The sequence below is a fragment of the Labrus bergylta genome, chromosome 11 (assembly GCF_963930695.1).
Source record: "Labrus bergylta chromosome 11, fLabBer1.1, whole genome shotgun sequence".
Lineage (NCBI taxonomy): Eukaryota > Metazoa > Chordata > Actinopteri > Labriformes > Labridae > Labrus > Labrus bergylta.
This window is the reverse complement of record NC_089205.1, coordinates 23,548,968-23,571,973: the sequence shown is the minus strand read 5'-3', so window position 1 is coordinate 23,571,973 and position 23,006 is coordinate 23,548,968. Positions and strand designations below refer to the sequence as shown.

The following is a 23,006-nucleotide window of genomic DNA, read 5'->3' as shown; positions in this document are numbered from 1 at the left end:
TTTTTTTTATTTTAAAAAAGGGAAACAAACGCATACAAAGGGACCACCAAATTCCTTTTCCATTAAATAAGAATTCAATGATCATTTTCAGAGGTCCTTAAAGGCAGCATTATCCTATGAGCTATGACATACCAGCCTATCTTTCTTTTAATGAATCAAAGACATAAACAAAAAGACAGAAGATGAAGAAAATGAACAAACGGTACAGACGATATACATCTATACATTACTTTGTCTGTTTATGTTTTATATTTATATTTTTTTATTTATTAATATTATAGGGTTTTTTTTATAGGTTTTCTCCAATATTTACAGTCTATGGTTTTCTCTGCTTCTCTGTATCTTAGTCCATGTAGTAGTCCAAAAGTAACTAACTAATGCTGTTAGTCCAAAAGTAGCACGGAGCATTGGAGTGATGAGGAAAGCAAGGCACGTTTTGAATGAGAGAGCACTGTATATTCTGTATAGTTCACTTGTGTTACCATATTTAAATTACTGTGTGGAAGTATGGGGCAACACCTACAAAACCACCTTACAAACACTAAGCACACTACAAAAAAAGAGCCATTCCTATAGTAAACAATGTAGGATATTATGAACACACCAATATACTGTTTTTAAAATTACACACCTTGAAGTTTGGGGATCTGGTAGCATTTAAGACTGCACAAATAATGCATAAAGCAAAAAATAAACTGCTACCTGTAAACATACAAAAACTGTTCAAAGACAGAGAGGGGGGGTTATAACTTTAGAGGGAAACTAAACTTGAAACAGCATTATGCTCGGACCAATTTAAAAAGTATGTGTATTTCCATTTGTGGGGTGGTTTTGTGGAATGGTCTTGACGAAACGATTAAACAAAGTATGAATACAATGCAATTTAAAAAAAATGTACAAAAGATATATCTTTGAAAAGTACAGAAATGAGGAAGGAGAATGTAAATCTAACAGATGTTAATGTTTTTTTTTGTTTTGTTTTTCTTAATAGCTCGATTGGAGTATTTTTTTTGTATTGTCCGTTTATTTTATTTTATTTTATTGGATTTTGCATTTGTTAATGGTGAAGAATGGGGGTAGGACTTGATAAGCCTAGGCTTCTTCCTATCCCTTTTCGAACAAGTCGAATGTGTATTATATTGAAATTGGCTTTTTTTTTATTTTATACAGATTTTTTTTTTCCATTTGTTTATTAATTTTCATCTATTTCTTTAATCGTTCGAAATAAATAAAGAAATTAAATTAATTGTTATATATTTGGTATTGCTCGTTTGTTCCGATGTTCTTGAACGCAGCATTGCCCTACGACATCATCAGACGCTAAAACGCCACTGCGTAACCGTGCGTAACGTGACACGCAGGAGAGGGTGGGACCGCAACAGCTAAGCAGAACGTCGGAGAGGAATGTGACCACAAAATCATTCAGAGAAAACAGAGTTTACTCTCCGGTCCTGGATATGTATTTCACTTAATAACGACGCGTGGTCGTTAAAGTTGGCAAGTTCATCGAGCGGTCGTCAGTATAACAAACCAGTATGGATGCAGTGAACGCGTTCAACATGGAGGTAAAGTTTGCTCGTGTTTTTAAACATGTCGGCTAAAGTGACCGCTGAGCGTGTGTCAGGCCTTCCCTTTCTGTGTCGACTGAACTGTCCGTTTGCAACACCAACACAATAATGACGAGTCAGAATAACTGTTTTTTAAACTTAGCTTTCCATCCCAATCGTAGTTGTGTGTCCTTATATCAGGTTTATGATAAATAAATCGTTAACTTAACGTCCCTGTGTAGCGTTAGCGTTGCTATCGGCTAGCTTTGCTTTTACGAGCCGCGGTCGTTGTAAACACACACGCACACACACACACACACACCACGACGATTTTAACCAACTCTGTGATCAGGTTTCTACGTGTTGGACTTTGGACTTTGGATTCTACTCTGTTTGTGTGTCTGTTTGGGGGGGAAACAGTCGATTTAAGTGCTAAATAAAATGTGCTGGTGTTGTAACGTAGTTTGACTAGTTAGAAGATGAACCCCATGTGGGAGTTAAAATGTATTTATACTGCATTTAACCCATGGCCTGTCAGACTGCTGGTCACTGTGACCATAAAACACATGATTACAATTAATTATTGCTACAGTACAGGTCAGAATTGAACTTCATATCTGTGTTTGTCAGCAAACTCAAATACCTGCTCAGACACAAACCTACTCTATCTAATCACAGATTCCTGGATGTTTTAGAGGGTATATAACATTTTTTATTGAGTGTAGGTCAAAGCAAAGAGTAGAAAACAAATGAAACTGCACAGAAGACATGTTTATAGAGAGAAATAATCTTTATTATCTTTGTATACAAGGACACAACGAAACTTTCTGCAATCCTAAACAGCAGCGTTTACAAAAACAACAATACAAATATATTTGTGGTGATATGACAGAGAAGTGTGTAAAAAGTGGCCAGAGCAATTTCTGTTCAGTGAATGAATGGTAATAATAACAATAACAATAATAATAAATACACAGTTGTGGTGACTGAAAGAATATATACAGTTATTATTTTGCAGTGACTGATTAATTAAACAAATATAAATATAGAGATATAGTGCAAATAAGTGAAGTTATAGTGCAGTGACAGAGTATATACCCTGTATATTTACAGTCTATGGTTGAAATGTTATAAACAAACTTATCAAAGCTACCAATATCCTAAATCATATTCTGACATGTTTGTTGTAATACTTGTGTATTATCTGCCTGTTGAAAATCCCTGTCTTTTCTCACTAGAAACATTTCCTGTTCCTTTATAACAGTGTTTTAGATGACATTATATATGTATTTTTGTTTTGTTTACATCCAACCAGTTGTTCTCCATGATTGACATGAAGCCTCCGATTTCCCGGGCTAAAATGATGTCTGTAACAAAATCAGCAATCAAAGCAATTAAGGTAAACTAAATAAATACAATATATGTTTATTGTGTGTTATTTGGTTATGCAGTGTTTCTCCTACCATTATATTAGGGGGGCGGCCCATTGTTTTTTTGGTTTTTTTAAATATTTGTTTTTGGGCTTTTTGTGCCTTTTATTGTAGGGATAGGATAGTGGATAGAGTCCGTAATCAGGGAAAGAAGTAATTTAAGAATACCTTTCCAATAGGAAAGGACAGCTGTCATTAAAAGTAACACATGAACACCAAGGTTAATTCAAGTGTTTGTGTCGGCACGTCGGCGTGTCCCCCCCACCCCCCACCCCCCCAACGCTGTAAACCTAGGGGAAACACTGTTATGGCTAATAAAATCCAAAGGTGGTTTAATCATCTCAAGAAATATGAATACCTCCTTCTAAGTGCCTATCATTTTCACACCAACCGCTCCCTTCTGGTAATGAGTGTAGCTTGACATCTATGTTTACTTTGGAATAGGAGGTATCCATACTTCTTGAGCATTGCTACTAAATGGTGTATCAGTGTTGACACATTTGGTAGACGTATCTCTGCTGTGCTGCTTTAGCAATTTGACTGGCTCATTTATCACATTATTTATGTATATCATAGATGGACAAATAATTAATTGAGAAATGAAAACATTTTGTCATTCATTTGACTTATTGTTTAAAAAGCCATGCATGTAACCGTGCAGAATTTGTCTTTAATCATTCCTTAATTAAACTTTTAAGATCTTGAATATCCAATCCGTTTATGGGCATTGATACTTCCAGAGGTATCAAAAAAATTGAATATGATGTGTTAGGTGTGATTTTAGTGTGGGCACATTAGTTGCTGAAACATTATCTGATGTAAGAAATGTTAATTTCTCATTTGATGCCATTCAGTATTAACAGTCAGTTTTAATTTGACTGATAGTATTTGTGATGAAATGAACGAGGGTGTTATCTCGGTTATATTCTCGGTTCTGTCTCATGATGAAGGTTTGATGTAGTGAGCTGAAATGACTGATTTTTTTGTTTTTGTCTTTTTTAGCTTTACAAACATGTTGTTCAGATAGTGGAAAAGTTCATCAAGAAGGTATGTATTATAGAGCAGTGAGTGTAACGTTCATTATATTGAGATCAAAGTACGCTTGTATTGCAATCTTTAAATAGACAACAGCAATACATCTTTTTTTTCTTTCCCCTTTTTTTTTTTTTAGTGTAAACCAGATCTAAAGGTCCCTGGTTTGTACGTGGTTGATTCTATTGTTCGACAGTCACGGCATCAGTTTGGTGTTGAAAAGGATGTATTTGCGCCCAGATTCTTGAAGAACTTCACAGATACCTTTCAAAACCTTTACCACTGCCCAGAGGATGATAAGGTGAGCCAAGCTGAGGCCTCCAATATTATGTATGTTTACAATGACTTATAAGAAATATCTAAACACGGGTATTCTTTTTTTTTTTTTTTTTTTTTTTTCATCAGAGCAAAATTCTTCGAGTCCTGAACCTGTGGCAGAAAAATGGCGTATTCGACATGGACATCATCCAGCCTCTAATGGATATGGCCGATGGATCTAGTGTTTCTGCTCCTACACTTGCAGGTGAAGTTAATTTTTTTTAAATAAAAATACCCATGAGTGTTACAAAGAGGTCATGAATTGACGTTGTAACTTCAAAAGCTGAAACTGTGTCCAAAGAGATCATGAAAGACATTAATCTTCTTCAAATAATTTTTTCTGAACAGTTCCTGTTGATCCCCTACCAGAAATGCAGCCTCCTGTCTCTAGTGCCGTGGATGTGCCTGCTGTGCCCAAACTACCAACTCCTGATGCTTTAGCTGCTGTGGCACAGCTGTTTCAGTCCCCCCATGGACAAGAGGTAAGCAATACACAAGTGTAAGGGCCTGTTGCAGTTTTTTATCATCTTATTTTTGAGTTGTTCAAATTCTAGATGACTCCTCCTTCTCCCTCTTGCAGCTGCAGAGGATGCTTCAGAGCTTTCAGCAGGCAGATAAGAGTCTGGCAGCCATTGCAAACAACATAACAAACCCACCTCAGATACCTGTGGACCAGCATAACTCATACAATGCACACACAGAGAAGAGAAACTCTTTAGCTGAGGTAAAAGCATAGTTTAAAGTGTTGCAACCTTACCTGCTGTGATCTTCTGCAAATTGTTTTCTCATTTACCTGACTTTGATATTTATTTGTTTCCCCAGAAACTATTAGACCGATTTGACTATGATGATGAACCTGAGGATATAATGGCTAAAGAAGGCACTGCCCAGTTACAGTGAGTTTCATATTATTTATATTCTCATATCATTGTTTTTTTTGTTTTTTGTTTATAAATGAGAGCTTTGTGTATCTTCTAGTTGTAAATGTGATGGGAAAATGGTACTGTTTAGTTTTTTGGTTGAGACTTAAGCACCTTGCTGGGTGTTTATCTTGGACAGCTGATTGAAAATAGTTTGCAATCAGTGCATCTAAAATAGAATACTTATTGTGTACTGTGTGAGTGGGATAAATATCTGTTGTAACATCCTATTCTAGCCCAACATGCTGCGATGGCCATCATCTGGGTATTTCAAAAGATAATGTTTTATTTTCTTAGTTTGTTTTGTGCTCCTTGGCTTTCTGGTTGAGTTGGGAAAGGTTGAAGTCTCTCATTATTCAAAAATGTTTTTTGCTTATGGGTCCATTACTTTGATGTTTTCATGTGTATTTGCTGAAAGGGGTTTGTTTTATTAAGCTCTCATCAAATCTCAGTTTAATTTCTAATCGGGTAAATTTAGTCACATTCGACTACTTTAAAGGCCAGTCCTGAAACAGAATGAAAAATGTAACATAGATCAAAACGCCTGCAGTGCAAATCAACCTTAAAACGTTGTTGAAGTAACAATGAAGTAGAGGACTTTTTTTTTTTTTTTTGTGCGATTAGAAGATTCAACCAATTTCCCAAGTCGCTCATTATTTCAAGAATAGTATTTGTTATGACTTAAAACTTGCTTCTATAAATCTTTTCAGATACTCTACTCATTTTATTCCAAGTATTACATTGCCAAGTCTAGCCACGTTTGGAAAAAAAATATTAATGTAGAACAGATATTTAGTCCTTCTTGGCTTTTGGTTTTGACTTTTCACAGAATTAAAAACAATGTTTATTTATACTTTTTATTTATTAAATTCTAGTTTACACTCTGATATTGAAAGACATACTTCACACACACACAGAACCAGAATAAATACATGCACAAACAGGACCTATGCACATGAATTCACTGCACTTACATTGTAATGTCCTGTCAGGGCGAATGAAACTGAATGAATAACTTCAATGTTTTGGAACTGGAATCACAGTTAATGGATTCATGTGATCAGACATATCTTTACTTTTATATTTATTTTGTTTCAAAATATGTACCTGACAAAAGACCCGTGGCTCTAATAGTTGATGTGTTTTTGTATTATTGCGTTATCTGTTTGTAATCACCAGACTAACTATCTGTTAATATTTTTTCATGACAGAGGAATGCCTGAAAATGTGTTTAACCAGTTTCACGGTCAGATGCCCAACACGGAGAATGTTCATCCACATATGATGAGCCAGACTGGCGGTGCAGAGGTATTGATTTATTTATTTATTTTCTGATGTTTAATCAGTCCACTATCTCATGCGTTGTTTGTTTGAAACTAGTCATGCACCAATAGATCGGCTGATGTCCACAATCAGCCAATTTTCAATCTTTTGCGGCCGTGACAGATTACCTGCCATGTCCGCACAAATGTAGGCCATTCCAAACCAATCTCAGTGCCACCCACACTAGCCATTTAATGCCATGCACACAGCAACACAAACACATGACCACCCCACACAAGAGAGCATGTCAGTGTGGAGGTGACGTCCCCATCAGCAGAGGAGAACAAGGATAAGCAAAGAAAGTTGCCCTGTTCTTGCCCGTTAGTAACTCACTGCACACGTAGTAACTCACTGCACACGTCGGTGTGTACATCTGCGCTGTCCTTATGTATGTGTGCACTCCCCGCTGTCTCTCTCTCCTCGGGGCTTAGGGCGCGCAACAAATTAATTTACCATTTAATTAATGTTCCTGTAATGTTCTTTGGTTACAGTGGGACACCTGAATAAAACCTGAGCCTGTGAGAGTGTGGTTAAATGGTTTGGGCTGCCGTGAGACATATCACTTTGCAGGGAATATTACACATGAATGCATTTTGATAATTGATGAATACAAAACACAACACAACTCGGCTGTAAATACTGTTCAAAAAGGCAGCTAAAAAGAGAGACAGTACAGTATGAGACTGCAAGCAATAGCCAAAAGAAATTTGGTTATTTGAGTTATTTGTTGGGTAATTCAAAATTCCTTCAGGATTCAGGGAGAATGCAGCGGAAGAAAGGGAAGTAGTAAACTTCTCCGATTCTCTTGCGTCAAAGAAGCAGGGGTAAAGAGGGTGTTAGTCATGGCTGTTTAAATCTTTCTAGAATGGATTTGATGTGTTTTTTTGTTTTACTTTCATATATAAAAACACTTCCACTATAAAAGATGGCAGAACATTCACGAGAACACAGGAAACAAAGGGTTGTACAGTCATTTTCTGGGGAAGATTTGTTTGAGAGATAATGGGAGATGATGTATAACTGCAGTTTGGGAGATTATTTCAATGATCAGTTAATTAACATGATCCTAAATTGGCCTAAATAATTGCTATCGGTGCATCTCTGTTTGAAACAATTGCTGGTTTTTCTTCACACTTTGAAAAGCTGAATTGATCACTGAAATGAAGATGACTTCTATTTGTGTTGATCATTTAAATGATTTTCTGTGTGGACCTTTCAGCTACTGTCATAACTGTCCCTGTTATGTCTTGCCTTTCAACTGTCTCCTGTGGCTGTCTTTTTGTCATCCCTCAGCACAGTGGCGGTGTAAGTCATGTTGAACGTCATAGGATGCCAGATGGGTACTCTTCCCTAAGTGAGGCTTATCCGCAATCACAGGTAAATCTGAAATCCTAACCTAGACACTGCCATAGCTACCTCAATTGGCAGGGAAATATCTTTTTAGTGTCATATTTTAAGAGGAGAGACCAAGATTTATACTGAATTTTTTTTTTTTACACTCTGCCCTCTAATTTGGTGAATTGAAAATTTCATGTCATCATTATTTGATAGGAAAATTCGAGAGAAAGTTCAGCTCTGAGACGGGAGGGCAGACACAGAGGCTATAGCAGAAGATCCAGATCGGGTTCAAGGTAAGTGGCTGTGATCATCACTCCAGACTTTAGTGCTGTGTGTTTTAGATCGATGTTTCAAAATATGAAACGAAATAAATGATGTCATTTATTACTAAGTTAATGTGGGAATTGGCTAATCAATCTTGTGTTTTAGATCTCCAAGGAGAAGAAGATCAAGATCTTCGTCCCGCTCAAGAAGGTCTAGGCATCGTCGTTCTCGTTCTCGCTCCAGAGAATGGCGCTGGGGATCTCGCTCTGGTTCTCAGGACAAAAATGAAAGAGAGAAAGACAGAGAGCGCAGACAGAAGGGTCTTCCCAGCATAAAGAGCCAGACGCTCAGTGGTATGTACGACAACAGAAGCAAGCCTGTGAATGTTGTTACCAATATTAACGTTGATGTTGCCATGTTTGCAGCTTGTTGAACATGATATTAATCGCTTGTGTTTTATTTAGTTTGCAGCACTACACTTTGGGTTGGACAACTAGACAAGAAAACTCAGCAGTCTGATGTGATGTCCCTTTTGGAAGAGTTTGGCCAGATAGAGTCGATTAATGTGAGTTTGTACAATTGATGTCAAAGACACTTGTAATGCTCCACAATCTGAAGATGTCAACAAGTGTTGTAACATGCCTTCTGATCTTTCTCCTTGCACAGATGATTCCTCCCAGGGGTTGTGCTTATATTGTTATGGTTCACAGACAAGATGCCAATACAGCCTTAAACAAACTGAGTAAAGGGTCTTACAAAGTCAATCAAAAACCTGTTAAGGTACCTAAGCATTTACACAAATGCATTATGGGTCACTGTTCATATTTGCTCTGTTGATCTTGATGATTATAACTACTGCCTTTCTTGTCTAGATCGCTTGGGCTCTAAACAAAGGTATAAAATCAGCTCACAAAAAGTTCTGGGATGTGGAGCGAGGAGTTACCTACATCCCCTGGAGCAAAGTCAAAGTTGAGGATTTGGAAATCTATCGGGAAGGGGGCATACTGGACGCGGAGACACTGAATCCAGGTAAACACTTAACCCAAGATCCAATGACCAAAGATTCACCTGCTGACGGTTATTAGAAACCGTTAAGCTTATGTTGTCATTCTATTTTTATTTCATTGTGTGAAGATTGGAATAAAGCCAAGGACCTCAACAAAGCACCAGCGGTTAACGGAGCATCTGAAAGTGTACCAGTAGATGGGACCATAACTGCCCACGTACAGGTAATGCTAATACTGTCTCTCAAAACCTTCTTTTCAGTATGACAAGTGTTCTTTTATTGGTTTAATGGCCTTGGTTTGGATATTCAACTTTCTTGATGAGGATCTACAAAGAATAAATTATTACAAATGAGTAAAGGAGCTTATCTGAAACCCCTCTCATTTTCTCTTCAAGAATCTTGTCACAAGTAATTTCTTAAAAGAAAAAACCCTCAATGTATGATCAGTAGATTCTCCCTTTAAAACTATCCCATTCACTAAGAAATAGTGCTCAAAGGTGTACTAGGGATGTAACAATACACTAAACTCACAATGCTATACGTGTCTACATTTTTGGTTCTTGATACCTTTTTTTAAAAAACGATTTTCTGAAACGTGTATTTAAAATACATAAAGGATTTGTGTAGCACAAATTGGGTAAATCTCTTAAAGTATTAAGAGATGCAGAATTTGTTTCTGACGTTGAAATAGAAAGTTTAAAAAAAAGACTATCGTGTCAATCGTCAGCCGAAATCCTTAAAACACTGCTGCATGAAGTAATCTCTGTGGCTCTTGCACTTGTTTGGGCGAGTTGGTTTACTAATCCACTTCCCACTGTATGGTATTGATATGTTTTTGTTGTCTCGAGCTTGCAGGGTGGTGCAACTTCACGTGCTGCATCACATTGGTTGTGCAGTTTGTTTTGTTCATCAGTCTCTTAAAATGTTTGCACACTGTTTTGTTTTGTCTGTTGTCTGCTCATGTAGCATCTTGACCCTTGCTTTCTAAACCTCAGAATCTTTAGTTGCTTCCGCCATGTCTGTACGTTTCTCTTCTTCAGCTGCTCACATCCGTCAAAGTGAAGCCAAAAGCAGATTGTAGAGCCAATTGTATTGTGAGGTATTGTTTCATCCCTAAGGTATAAACATAGGACCTTTCTGACCCAACACCGTTACTGTTATACTTTAAGATGGTCATCGACCCATAACAGGCCATACAGTTTGGAGCAACATTAATGAGGATTCTGTCATGTCAGTGAAGTAATTAACTAGTGGGTAAACTTCAGCCAAACATAAGAACAAAATAAGTAGTCAAAGTGCTGTCAAAGAACACAAGTTAACATTAGCTTGTAAGACTGCATCCAGTAAAGTTATAGTTTACTAAGTGGTGAAGTACTCCATCACCAGCCTAGTCATTGCTGATTGTGTCTACGATTTACTGCGAGTGATTTGCACTAAATAATCTGCCGGTCTCTAGTTGAATTAGTGTCAAAATTTGCACTATACCGTTTGGTCAGTGCATATGTGAATATTTGTGGACTAGCTCAATATCCTCCAACCACACAAATGAAGAATAATTATGAATAAAACTAATAGCCATGCCATTAGAAGATATATGCCTTATTTCGTAATACTGTTCAAAGAAACCCCTAACACACACTGGGATGCTAAAACTAAATAGGTTGGATCTTTGCGTTCTTCTTATGTCCGAGTTCAGCAATACTCAGTCCTTTATGTATTGTCATAGAATTATTTTTTTGAGGCGGGGCGGGGGACAAAAAGGTATGTGCAAGATATGGGACATGATAGTATTTTGTAGTTCTGAATTAAACTTTCCCATTACAAGAGAGATGTTTCAGTGTTGATGAATATCGGAATAGTTGTCATTCAACAAGGGTTGTATAAAGTCTCCCATGTCTGCGCATCATATGGGGTGTTGCAGAGAAATGCAATGTGGTGATTTTCATCCACCGTTTCACCGTTCAGATAAACTCCTCTGGTGAGGGGATTTAATTCAATAATGCTTCTTCATCCATTTCTCCTTGTTTTTCAAAAAGGTCTTGCAGCTTCATTTTAGATGCCTTGTTCTGTGCAGAATACCTTTTAATAATAAAGTGGGGAATGACAAAAAATGTTAATTACTGTTGTATGTGTAGATGGAAGTATTTCTGTCTCTCTGTTTGCTTTTGGCGAAGTTATCAGGGATTGTTTATAAAAACATTTGTGAAGACAACAATAAGATGGGTGAATAGATGAAAAGGCTCTTAGTGAGATTATTGTGTGTTACGTTGCATCATTAGGTGTGTATTAAGGCTGAACAACGTATTCAAATTAATCAAATGTTTTTACATATCCAAATATCAGAAGCTGAACTTTAAAATGATTTTTAAAGTGAAAAAACATCAACGCTGTCGTTCAGCAGGGATGCCCTCGCCTAAAAATCTTTTTGAAACGTAATAGAAAATATTTATTTTGTAGAGACCTCCAAAATAGTTTTTAGTGACAATGAGAGGCGTGATACAAAGAAATTATGATTTCCACTCATCGTTAATTCAATCTGTTTTTAGTATCCCTAACTATAATTATAATGTGTTTCTTTTGAACACAAAGTTCAGCTCTACTGTGAATCCTTAACTCCTGAATGTACAGGCTGATCGTGAGCTTTCCATAACTCGGTTAAAGCAACAGATTAAAAGTAAATTTAATTGATCATGACTTCACACTGGATGAACGTCTGAACTGCTGAAAATACAAGTTTTTCTTAGTTATGTCTTTAAGATTTCTAAATAAAAATCAAAAAGTCTTCGTATGGCTATATGCATAGAAAATGGTGAACAAAGTAGGTCTAACAAAACACGATCCAACTGGACTGTCAGCCACCTGCCATACTTAGCAGGCCTGCTAAACTGTGCACACCACTTTGAAGAACGGTTGCTCAAATGTTTTGAGCTTGGGACAATCTGACTGTTGGCTGCTGGTTGGACTCAAAGGCTCAATTGAGAGAAGTGTCCAAGCGGAAGACAAGGTAAGCCTACAACACCGTTAACAACTTTCTGCGCTTGGCCTGGAAACTGTTTATAAAAACTGGACGAGACGTTGGATTGTTGTTTATGTTCAGATATGGTTCTCGCAAAAATTAAAATTCCCAGCAAAACAAGAACAGGATTATTTTTCATGAAGGGTCATGTGGTATCTTCAAATCCAATCACATCAGCCAAACCAAGAAAAGAAATGGATCAGAAAACGTGTGGGCTTTTTTGTACTTATTGTCCATTTCCTGCACCACATACAGCAGGTTTAAGTTATTGATTCTTTTCATTTAACCTGATCATACAGCTCAAGTAAGCCAATATTGTATCACCAAAGGAACCATTTTTACCAAAGACTAAACTTATCTGAAAGTTTTCTATTAAGATATTTTGCATTAAGATGTACTGTGATGTAATGCAATCATTACATCACAGTACATCTCCTTCTTTGCAAGATGCAAATTCAAGGCTGTGGTGGGACACTTGTTTCTTGGACTCTTTCCCAAGCCCTGTCCTGTTTGCTCCTCATCAAGCAGCAAAGAGTCAAAGGGACTCAAAGTAAGTTATACAAGTATTGAAAAAGTAGACAACTTAGGGGTCAAACACACAAAGATCTAGCATGCTTGTTCATTATGTTGTCCTTTGTCCCCAGAGGCTCCAAACAGTCGCATTAGAACAATGTGGCCTCGTATAGACTCAGCAAGTGGTCACTTACACAATAGACATGGAGAGAATTGATTGCGTCATTATCTGGATTATGCCCTTGCTTGTTCCTCTTTTTTTGGTTTGATACAGTTTGAAATCTTGAAGTTGTCCACTCTATGTGCCACACCTGGCCACCACCATGTAAAGTTGAATTGTATCCAATCACCTTTTAAGGAATACCACTACAGGAGGATGACATGCTGCTTTCACTTTTGATGTTTGTGGGTAGCTTTTTTATTGGATGTGGTAGGCTGGCAAAGAGCTGCTGTGTTTTCTGTCCAAATGTGAGTCAAACAGCTCTTTCTCTCCAGGGATACATCAAAAAATTAGAATTTTAACTATTAGCACTGAATCTTGTGGTTAACGTCTAAGGACTTAACAGAAATCTACATTTGGTGGCATTTTAGATTTTTGTCAAATCAGTGCTGAAGTTCTGTGAACCACATAGTGACCAACCAAATATCTTAAGGTTTTTCTCTGGCCAACCAATTTGCTGCTGTCAATTAAATCTTAATAACCAATTTGCTTTTTTATTTGTAACATGAGTCATGTTTCATATCTTTGGAAATGTCTCTACATGACTTGTTCGGTCATCTGCATCTGGCTTGTGTACAGCACAGATAGACTTGACCACAGGCTGTTAATTCAGCCTGCATTGTAATATGCGCATCACAACACCAACAATATTGTTTACATATTTATATTTATTTGATTCCTCAAACTGCAGTGTCATGGCACAGTTTGAATGTTGTGACAAACTGCTGTATTTTTTCAATGTGCGTCAACTCCATAAATCCTGCAGTTTCTTCACATCACATTTAGTTTCTGGATCAGCACATCTCAGCTTCTGCTCCGTGACTGACTCTTCTGTCTGTATGGCAGGTTTGGTGTAAAGTGAAGGTGTCAAATGACACATTCTGATGAACATGATGTGGTCTGTCTGTGTTGTGCCAAAGGGATGGAGTTTCATTCTTGGCCCTGTGCTAGCACGGATAGAGGGAGAAGAGAAGGACAAAGAAAAAGTGGCAAGAAAGAATTAATGATCTTAAACAAGCAAAGCATGGAGTTAAACTGTCCAGACAGTCTGCTCAATAAATGGAGTTGACAGGGCCTGTGGCACTGCAAGTTTTACTCTTTACTCTTGCCAAATGCCGTTATGGTTAATGATTTCATATTTTTCTATTATTTATCTTAGATTTCATTAGGATGCTACATTTTCTTAATTGTTAAAATGTGTCAAAAGTGGCTTCATAGAAGTAAACGGGATCTGTGTGAAGGACTGAGCTTTGTAACACGTGGTAAGATTGATTTGAAACCACAAATCTGCCTTGCACCCTAAGGCATATTGAATTATCATTAGTATTGCAATATAAAACATTCTACATTGCCTGGTCTCGTAGATGTCAAATATCACTCAGTACCCTGCCTCTTGTGTTGTTGGGGTACAATGTCAAAGCTCATTCATATGAGCTCAATGTTTCATTAGAGGGTCAGAAAATTCTAAATTTGTCTTCACTTTTTTTGAACTCCTGATCCAGGATGTGCAGACGGATCCAAATGTTTTCAGTTCAACTATCAATTATTGCTTCTGCAGGTAATCAGGTATGTTGATGTGAGGTGTAGACTAAAACAATGTATGGCAGCCCTTTCAATAGCGTAAAAAAAAAAACCTGCATATAAACAAAAAACAACAATTAGCGGCACATGCAAAGATTGCATATGTGGTGTTTACACAAGGAACACAAATGTACAAAATCTGAGCCTCAGTTTAAACCACCTCCCATGTCCTTCTTACTGTTTAATAGTGTTGATAAAATAAATGAATTAACGATAAAACTATTAAAAAGTGGCCTGAACATAAATGGCCAAATTGAGCCAAAGTCATTTGAGTTCATTAATATATACAATCTATGTATTTGTAGATTTTATTCAGGGCTTTTCTGCCTTTATTATATAGAAATGTGGAGTCAACACTTTCAATGTCCTCTAGCAGGTGCTTAGAATAAAAACACAGTGTATGTAAATGTGAGTGAGAGAGCACAAGCAGGGAGAGAGAGAGATTCAGGATGTTATAGACTTACAACCTTGAGCTGCCCACTTTTTGTCAGATATTTACTCTTTAAAAAACAAATGTAAATAATTTTCTAACAGCCTTCTTAAAACCTTCTAAACCTTTAATGAATAAAACAAATTCTATAATTAATATGACCACTGAAGCAGTCCTCCATGCATTCAATGGGAGCCGTGAGCTCAGTACTATGATTAATAGTACACTTTTTGCCTTCTATATCACCTCACTTGTTTTACAAGGAAAGGCACATTTTTAAGTAACATCAAGTAGTACAGCAGGGGCCTTGGTCATTGTGTAGACTCAATATCTGACTCTCACCAAGCCTCATGGAGGTGAAGTGTCATTGAAGTAAGTTTTTGATATTGGGCGTCACACTTTCAGATGATGCTGTGAAATGGCTGGAAGGTAACAAAAGGCTCAGTAATGAAAGGTAGATTCCTTCATAAATATCTAGCAAAGCAGACAGCTGATGGTGCTGCAAAGTCCTGCTCTTTTTTTTGGAGTTAAAAGAAATTGATAAATCAACAAAAACCGAAGAAAAAATATGGCCTTATATTTGTTTCTTAAAAAAACTGTAAAGATCTGAGAATTGTTGTAACCCTGAGATTTGAGTGTCATTTTTTTCATGACACTTGTGAATAAGTTTGAAATATCAAGGCCAGTATTTTGTAGGGCTGCCTCCTTACTTTCTTTCCACATGTTTTACAAGTAGCAGGTATGTCCAAAGAACAAAGGAATTATGTTTACAAGAGGGGAAAAACCGAGATGATACCCGTCTGGGATTTGAGTCTTGATCAAAGATACATTGCCCAGCTGCCTGGCTGATTTAACCTGCGGGAGAAATGGAGCAGCACATCCTGTATTTTCTGCTGATGGAGCGAACACCAGGGTAAGAGCAGACCCCTCTGTTGTTAACCCCTTATGCGTGATACATCACAGCAGTTTGACTTTAGAACCACTTCCCCCTTTTTGAATTTTTATCTGGACAGATTTTAAACGGCATGAAAGATAGTGTCCATATTAAACAATGAGTTCCCTATAACAGTCATAATAATCCCTTTATTTTTTTATATCTTAATTGCTGTAGTTTAGGTTGCCAAAGAAAAAACTTAAGTTCATTGTTTAGTACAGGGACTTTTTGTCACCAGATGAACAAAAAGGTTAAACTGAAAGTTTTAGTCCAACTTTATTTTTGAACTGGTCATGAAATGTCACATTTTTTATGAGGACACAGCAGAGCAAAGCAGACCATCAGTCAAAATTGTCTGTTGTCAGTAATTTTTGATGCCTGCTATAAAAAAATAAATAAAAAAACCCTGAAGTTTCACTGTGAGTAGGATGTTATATTCAAAAGGAACCAGAACAAGATTTTACTGAAAGAAGACTACACCCATGCAGCCCCTGTGGAATAAACGGTACAATATTTAAGTTCTTTATAACTGCTTCAAAGTCATTCTAAAATGAAAAGTTACATGTCATTGAGAAGCTACTCAAGACAATTTAAGAATAATGAAAAAAATAAAATTCTAATAGTACTTGCCAACAACAGCACTTCTGTCCTTTAGACGCGCAGGAATTAAACTTAAAGCTGCTATGTACGAGTTCAAATTTTCAAACTCTGGTGCCCCCCTGTGGCAGTCTAGGAATTTACATCATGGCTAACAGAAATAAAGACGCCTTACCTGCAGAAATTAGGTTTTTCAGTAGGTAGATTCTGAAAACGACAACAAGGTCTTTCATTGAGCATCACTGCTGGACTAAGGTAGGTTAACATTCAATTGATCAGTAAATTCCAGACTTGACCACTGGGGGTGTTTGAGCGTTTCTCTTTCATCATTGAATTCACTTCTTTTTTTTTTTAATTTAGCCAAGCTGATTTTGTCGACAGAATTTTTACTGTTAGAACTAGCAGATTTATTTGGGCTCCTGATGGATCCATCAGCAACAACTGACCAAATGTTAATCCAGTGCGATCAGCCTTTGCCTTCAGTTCTTCTAATGACCACTTGGTGGTGTTTCCATGAAATACACAACATATCTTTTTTTTTCTTTTTTTTTTTTTCTTTTCACACCCCCATCAACGAAAGAAAAGTTGAGCTCCCCCAAGGACTGGGACTAGGGGAAATTGAATTGCTGTTTTAAATTAACATCAATGATTTTCATTGGTAAACATTTGATTTGGGGGTATACAATTAGAATTTAATTTTCTTTAACCACCTCAGAAAAGACTTGCACACTTTCAAGATGGAGCACGCTTGTATAATCTATACAGTAAGTGTTAACATGATTTAAGTTAATATGTTCAAATCTAAATTTGATATCCCCCATAGATTTTTGACGCCCCCCCCCCCCCCCCCCAATGGGGCCCAGACCCCAAGTTGGGAACAAAAGAAAACATTATTAAAGTCATAGTGTAAACTCCAAAGCTTTTTTTGAGGTAATAGAAATTGTTAAACTCATATTTCACTTTTTGTGAACTATGGGACAATGAGTATTTTACTACTATGTGTAGACAATGTGTTATTTGTTGCATCTAAAATTAGCATGAAAAATATAACAGAACTTAAATATACATTTCCATGTTTAAGCTGACAGGCAGTTGACTCTTTGGGCAGATTGGGTGGAATATTTTACAAAAGGATTAGATCAGGGAGACTACAAACTTTCTGCTGAAGAAGATTGAAGAAAGAGTAGAGCTGGTTTTCAATATAAAACATTTCATTTCATTGTATAATCAAATAAGTAACAAAAAATAAGAAACTGGCAGGATGAGTAATAACTATTGGAGAAGGGGTGGGATTAATTAAATTTATACTTTTCAGACGTGGTATTTGAAAGCTTATTTTATGATATCTTTCAGGGTTTGTACATATAACTTTTTTTCTGTCTGCTTATTTGTAAGTTTTTTGCTTATTTGTATGTTTTCTTTTCTTTTTTTACATCTTTGAAATAAAACTTCAAGATATTGATCAATGATTATGTTCAGTAAAATCTATTGATTCAAATCAAGATTCAAGTAAATTGAAATAATGATCTTGCAGTGAAGAAGTGACCTTATGTCAGAAATAATCAGTCTGGATTATGTTCATATGCTCATAGTTTTGTGCCACTCTTATAAGTGCCTAAACAAAACTAAAACTCAATCCAGTAATGTAAAAAAAAAAATACGTGTGAACTTTTCAAAGGCTAATTTACAGCTTCAGGAACACTGCAGGGCTAATGAGGTGCAGAAACACAAGCTGTTAAAGTCCACGTTTGTAAAAGTACTCAGAAGAATGTGTTTTCTGTGTGAAAATGTGCCAGAAGAATACTCAAAAATATTTGAGAGAAAAAAGAGGACACAAGTCTAGATCATAACTATAATAAAATGAAGTACACAAATAGGTAAATAAAATTGATCAGAATACACAGTGTTTTGTCTAGTGCCAAAAAATACCTTGCATTATGTTGCTGACTTTTCATGGGTCATACTTTGTAGATATTTAACTTTTGATGCACAAAGAAAAACTTCAAATGCATTTATTTGGTGGGAACACTTTTGTGTTTTATAAAGATATACCCTTATCAACTTTTTTGCATGTCTTTGGTGTTGTTTTTGGTTTTCTTTTTTTCTTTTTTTGTCCTTTGCCAACCACCAATCAGTGCAAAGATGTGTCTTCTCATCACATCCCACCACATGAGATTGAGATGTCTAATCAAAAACTGGTGTGAAAAGCAAACTTGAGAGAAATCTTTTGATCTTTTGATCTTTTCTGCTCATTTTTGAACCTGTGAACCAGTAGTGATATTTGCTGTGCTGGTGTGTTTTTTTCCCCCCTGAGAGGTCAGGCAGTCTCATTTGGAAGAGTATCCTTATCAAGATGAATAAGTAAACTTCTATGAAGCTAATGTTTGTATGATCAGCTTCAGCACCAAGAAGAGAAAGTCAAGGTGATCAGCTTGGAGCATCTGGTAGGCTGTGAGTTTTAATTTGATGTAGAAGGTTTCTCTTTGATTTATAGTTCTCAATCATTCATGGGAGGGAAAGATATTTAAGATTATGATAGATTTTAGGGTTATAGGTTAAATGCATGAGAAGATATAAGCATTTAGCAATTCTGACTTAAATTCATCAACTCTGAAATGTTTGAATTGAACGAGTGTTACTAATTAAACCTCTGTCATGCAGTCATGCAGTGACCGGTTCTGCACATGAAGAATGATTAATACATTTATGATTTTTATTATAGAGATGGATTCATTCTAAATGCATGACAAATATTTCACAATGATTTATTACCAACTTAAGTTTTGACAAACTGTGATATAAATATCTCAGTATCTTTATTTTACAAACACTTTTATTTTTTAACAATTTTTTCAATTCTTTATGAAAATGACTCAGATTTTATATCATTTGTTCAAAAGCAGGGGAAGAAAATGGCAGCATTCCCCAAGGCTTATTTAATAGTTGAATTTAAGTATTTACTCAAGCTGTACACTAGTAACAGGGTATGTGAAGTGCCAATTCATGTAAAAAGCACAGTTTTATTATCTTTAAAATAATAGAATTTGTATTTCTGTAAAATGCTGCATAGTAGGTGTGTATGGACGCTGTGATGACAAAAAAACAACACTGTTCTCCATCATAGGGACTGAGCTTTTTGTTGGTCTGTCAGAAGGATAACTCAAAACATTTTTCCATTGAATTCGATGGCTGTCCTAAGGCCTTATTTTTTTGTTAATATTGGCTTTTCTTGGCCACTAAAAAAAAAATATTCTCACTGCGATACAAGACTCTATTTGTCGAGAGTTTTCAAATGATCCTCTATCCTGGTATTAGAATCTTCACATCTTTGTATTTGAACTCTGTACCTTTGCAGGCACTTAAACACTGCAAACCTCCCCACATATCTGTCTTTATTTAATATGTCCATAAAGTAAACCCACTGTATCAGCTGTAAGTAAGGGATGCTTGTTCTGGATCAATAAAGTAGATATAATATTGTTCTCTCAATCAATCAATTTCTATTTGTATAGCGTCAACTCATAACAAGTGTTATCTCGAGACACTACAAAAAGCAGGTAAAAAGACCTTACTCATTGTTATGTTACAAAAAGCAGGTAAAAAGACCTTACTCATTGTTATGTTACAAAAAGCAGGTAAAAAGACCTTACTCTTTGTTATGGTACAAAGACCCGGCCTATCCATCATGAGCACTTTAGCATTTAGCACTTTGTTCTTCATTGTTATGTTAAGGATTTGCACCCTTTTAGGTTTAATGGTTTACCTCAAGTGTCCCTCGGCAGCCAACAGCTCCACCAATTAAAACTCCTTACTTTCTTGTTTTATTAGAGATCTGTTGTGGCAAAAAAAACGTACGGCCATGAACACTCCCTGTTCTCCAAGTACAACATTTATACTTCATACAAACAAACAGTTAGTGAGGTTGTGCTGTGTGCCAAATTAAAGCACTTTCAACCCAACTGAAACTAAAGCTCCTGTTTGTCCCTGATGATTCAACTCTGTCTTACACATGTAAGCCACAAAACAAGCAGGTGATGTGTTTTTGTCTTTAGGAAGTCTGTAATTATATGTTTATTTGGATATTATTAACCCTGGCTATGCTGGGTTCACATCTGCAGACTGTATTCAAGGGGTAAGTAACAAATCATGTCACCCTTTTGTTTTTGTTCCAGCAGTTATTTTTATTGAAAGAGGACTTGTACTTGATCTAGATTTCTGATTGATTGTTCTGTTTGCCAGCAAAAGACATCCTTGTATTATACAGCATTGTTTTAGCACGGCATTACAAAAAATATAAAATAAAAATTGTATTATATATCATTGCCATGTGCCGAGCAATCAAACCTTTTCTGTAATAGATCTTTCTGGGTGACAACTTTCGTTTGTATTTCAGGACTAATGCCTTTAGTGACATCACCTACATTTCCTGTCAAATTGTGGGAGTTCATCCAGCCCCTGAAATATGCCTCTTTATGACACAGTGTTTTATATTCACTGGGTAAACATCTGAATGTGAAGGCATTGTATCCCTGTACATGGCTGAGCTGAATCTTAAAGATGTGTTCATGTGTATTTCCCCTGTCTGTGTTTTATAGTATGACACACACGTTCTCATGTTATAGATTGTGTAGATTATCAAAGGATTAAAGGCCTTTTTGTACATGCCCTATCAGTAGCTGTTCTTGCAAGTGAAAGTTATGTCAGCCTCTTCTGTTGTCTTCCTCAAACACACTGGGGGAACCTTTATTAAAAATGATGTCTTCCTTTTTCTTTGCCTTTTTTGTTTGAACTTCTCTAGAGTAAGCATGGGAGTACGATGTATGATCACGTCGTCTTTCAACGACCCTTCTGTAAACGATGAAAATGTCACTCTGAGAATTAGTGTACAAAAACACTCCTAGAGCTTCTTTCCACATCAGATGAATACATGTGGGATGAAATCAATCAGCGGCTTCATGCTGTGGGAACAGAAAATGTTAATAAAGTTCTTTCTTTTTTCAGCGTCAAGCCGGCTTCTTTGCTCATTTGTTCTGAATAAGGATGCAATTGTGTCTGTGTGTCCTCCAGGTGCCACCGGTTGAACAGACAGAGCCGATCAGAAGTCCACCAGCTTTCCCTGCACCCATCATGCTGTCCCCCACTGCCATGCCTCCAGGTGGAGCTCCTTTTATCCCGTCAGAGTTTGACCTCGCAAAGTTGCCTCACGGTGAGCTTCCTTTCTTTTTGCTGCCACAATACTTAACTTCCTATGGCGATCAATAAAACCTTATCTTATCCTCTTTTGCAGCAGGAAGTCTAAATCCTCCAGAGAAGTCGATAAATGATTCTGTAGGAGACAAAGGCACACCCTCGGACGCCTGCACTGACAACCAGCTCGGGTCTCCTACCGCACCAGTCATCAACCTGCCAGGTCCAGGCGTCATGCCAGGTCCCCGACCAGTTATGACCCCTTTGCAGCCTCCCCCTGGTATGCCAAATCCTCACGTACCTCCCTTCCTCCCACCCCCAAACATGTCACATATGCCCCCTCAAATGATGCCTGGAGGACCTATGTTTCCACCAGACAGGTTCCGAATGCAAATGAGCTTCCCTCCTCGTGGACCTCCTTTCCATCGACCTCCCCCTATGGGACCAGGAGGTATGGATGACAGAGATGGAAGGCTTTTCCGAAACGGGGGGCCAGGATTTTGTGGGCCCCCTTTCTCCAGAGGGAGGTGGTAGGGTTTGGCTGGAGTGATGGACCTGAAAGGAAATGAAGCTGAACCACTGTGGAAGACATTGTTCAATTTCAGAACTCCTGGTTCAGTGGGCAATGATTCGAACATTTGAGACTTTTTCTTACACCACAGGAACATTTTCTTAGGTTGAAATAAACGATGAAACAAGACGAGATGTTCTGAATGTTTTCTGTGCTTCTTCCAGTTCATCAGAGACAAGACTGCTTGCTGTGAATATTGTTCTTGCTTTTAGCCGTTTCCTATCTTTTTTGTATATTTGAAGATGTGAACTCTATGCTTAAGTCTGTAGCTTTGGTAGTTGCATTGTAGGAAAGCTAACAGACAGTCTGTATTTTTGACATAATAACCTATCCAGAATTTGTGTTCTTAGAATATTATCGTAAAATCCATAGTACATACCTTTGGGGTATTTTTTTGTGTTTACTAAAATGCCTTTTTACCAAACTGATGCTTAGCTCCTCAGCAGAGAAGTGGATTTCATTTAACACAGGAGGGATTTCATATCCTGCCAGTAGAGGGTAGAACAAACCCTGTTACTATAACCAACCTCTGTTGTACATTAAGGTCACACCTTGTAGAATAATGTGCTGTGAATATTAAAAACAGGAACTACCATTTGATGTGTTTGAGGTGTTTTTTTTTTTACTTTTGTTGATCAAACTCACACGTCATTTCTTTGTAAGACAACAGACACGGATTGATAATTATGTATGACTGTAATGTTATAGGAGTTCGCAATGATATTGGATATAATTGCAACACAAATCTGTATTATTTTAGTCTGAAATGTATAAATCAG

At 36.9% G+C, this 23,006-nt stretch overlaps 1 protein-coding gene across 3 annotated transcripts; it reads left to right on the top strand.

Annotated features, from left to right (window-relative positions):
* Positions 1-1,349: 1,349 nt before the first annotated feature.
* On the top strand, positions 1,350-22,822 carry LOC109993351 (SR-related and CTD-associated factor 4-like). Of its 3 annotated transcripts, none has more exons than XM_065960021.1 (18): positions 1,350-1,565; positions 2,863-2,946; positions 3,980-4,024; positions 4,149-4,310; positions 4,415-4,532; positions 4,697-4,809; positions 4,908-5,051; positions 5,150-5,223; positions 6,459-6,555; positions 7,864-7,947; positions 8,122-8,201; positions 8,338-8,525; positions 8,637-8,737; positions 8,839-8,952; positions 9,045-9,201; positions 9,307-9,401; positions 21,537-21,675; positions 21,757-22,822. In XM_065960021.1, exons 1-18 carry the CDS (start codon positions 1,536-1,538, stop codon positions 22,188-22,190), a joined length of 2,259 nt encoding a protein of 752 aa, XP_065816093.1. In that variant the 5' UTR covers positions 1,350-1,535; the 3' UTR covers positions 22,191-22,822. The 3 variants fall into 3 exon arrangements, with proteins under 3 accessions (XP_065816093.1, XP_065816091.1, XP_020501950.2); XM_065960019.1 differs by having other exon boundaries at positions 4,676-4,809; positions 21,760-22,822; XM_020646294.3 differs by having other exon boundaries at positions 4,676-4,809.
* The last annotated feature ends 184 nt before the right edge of the window (positions 22,823-23,006 follow it).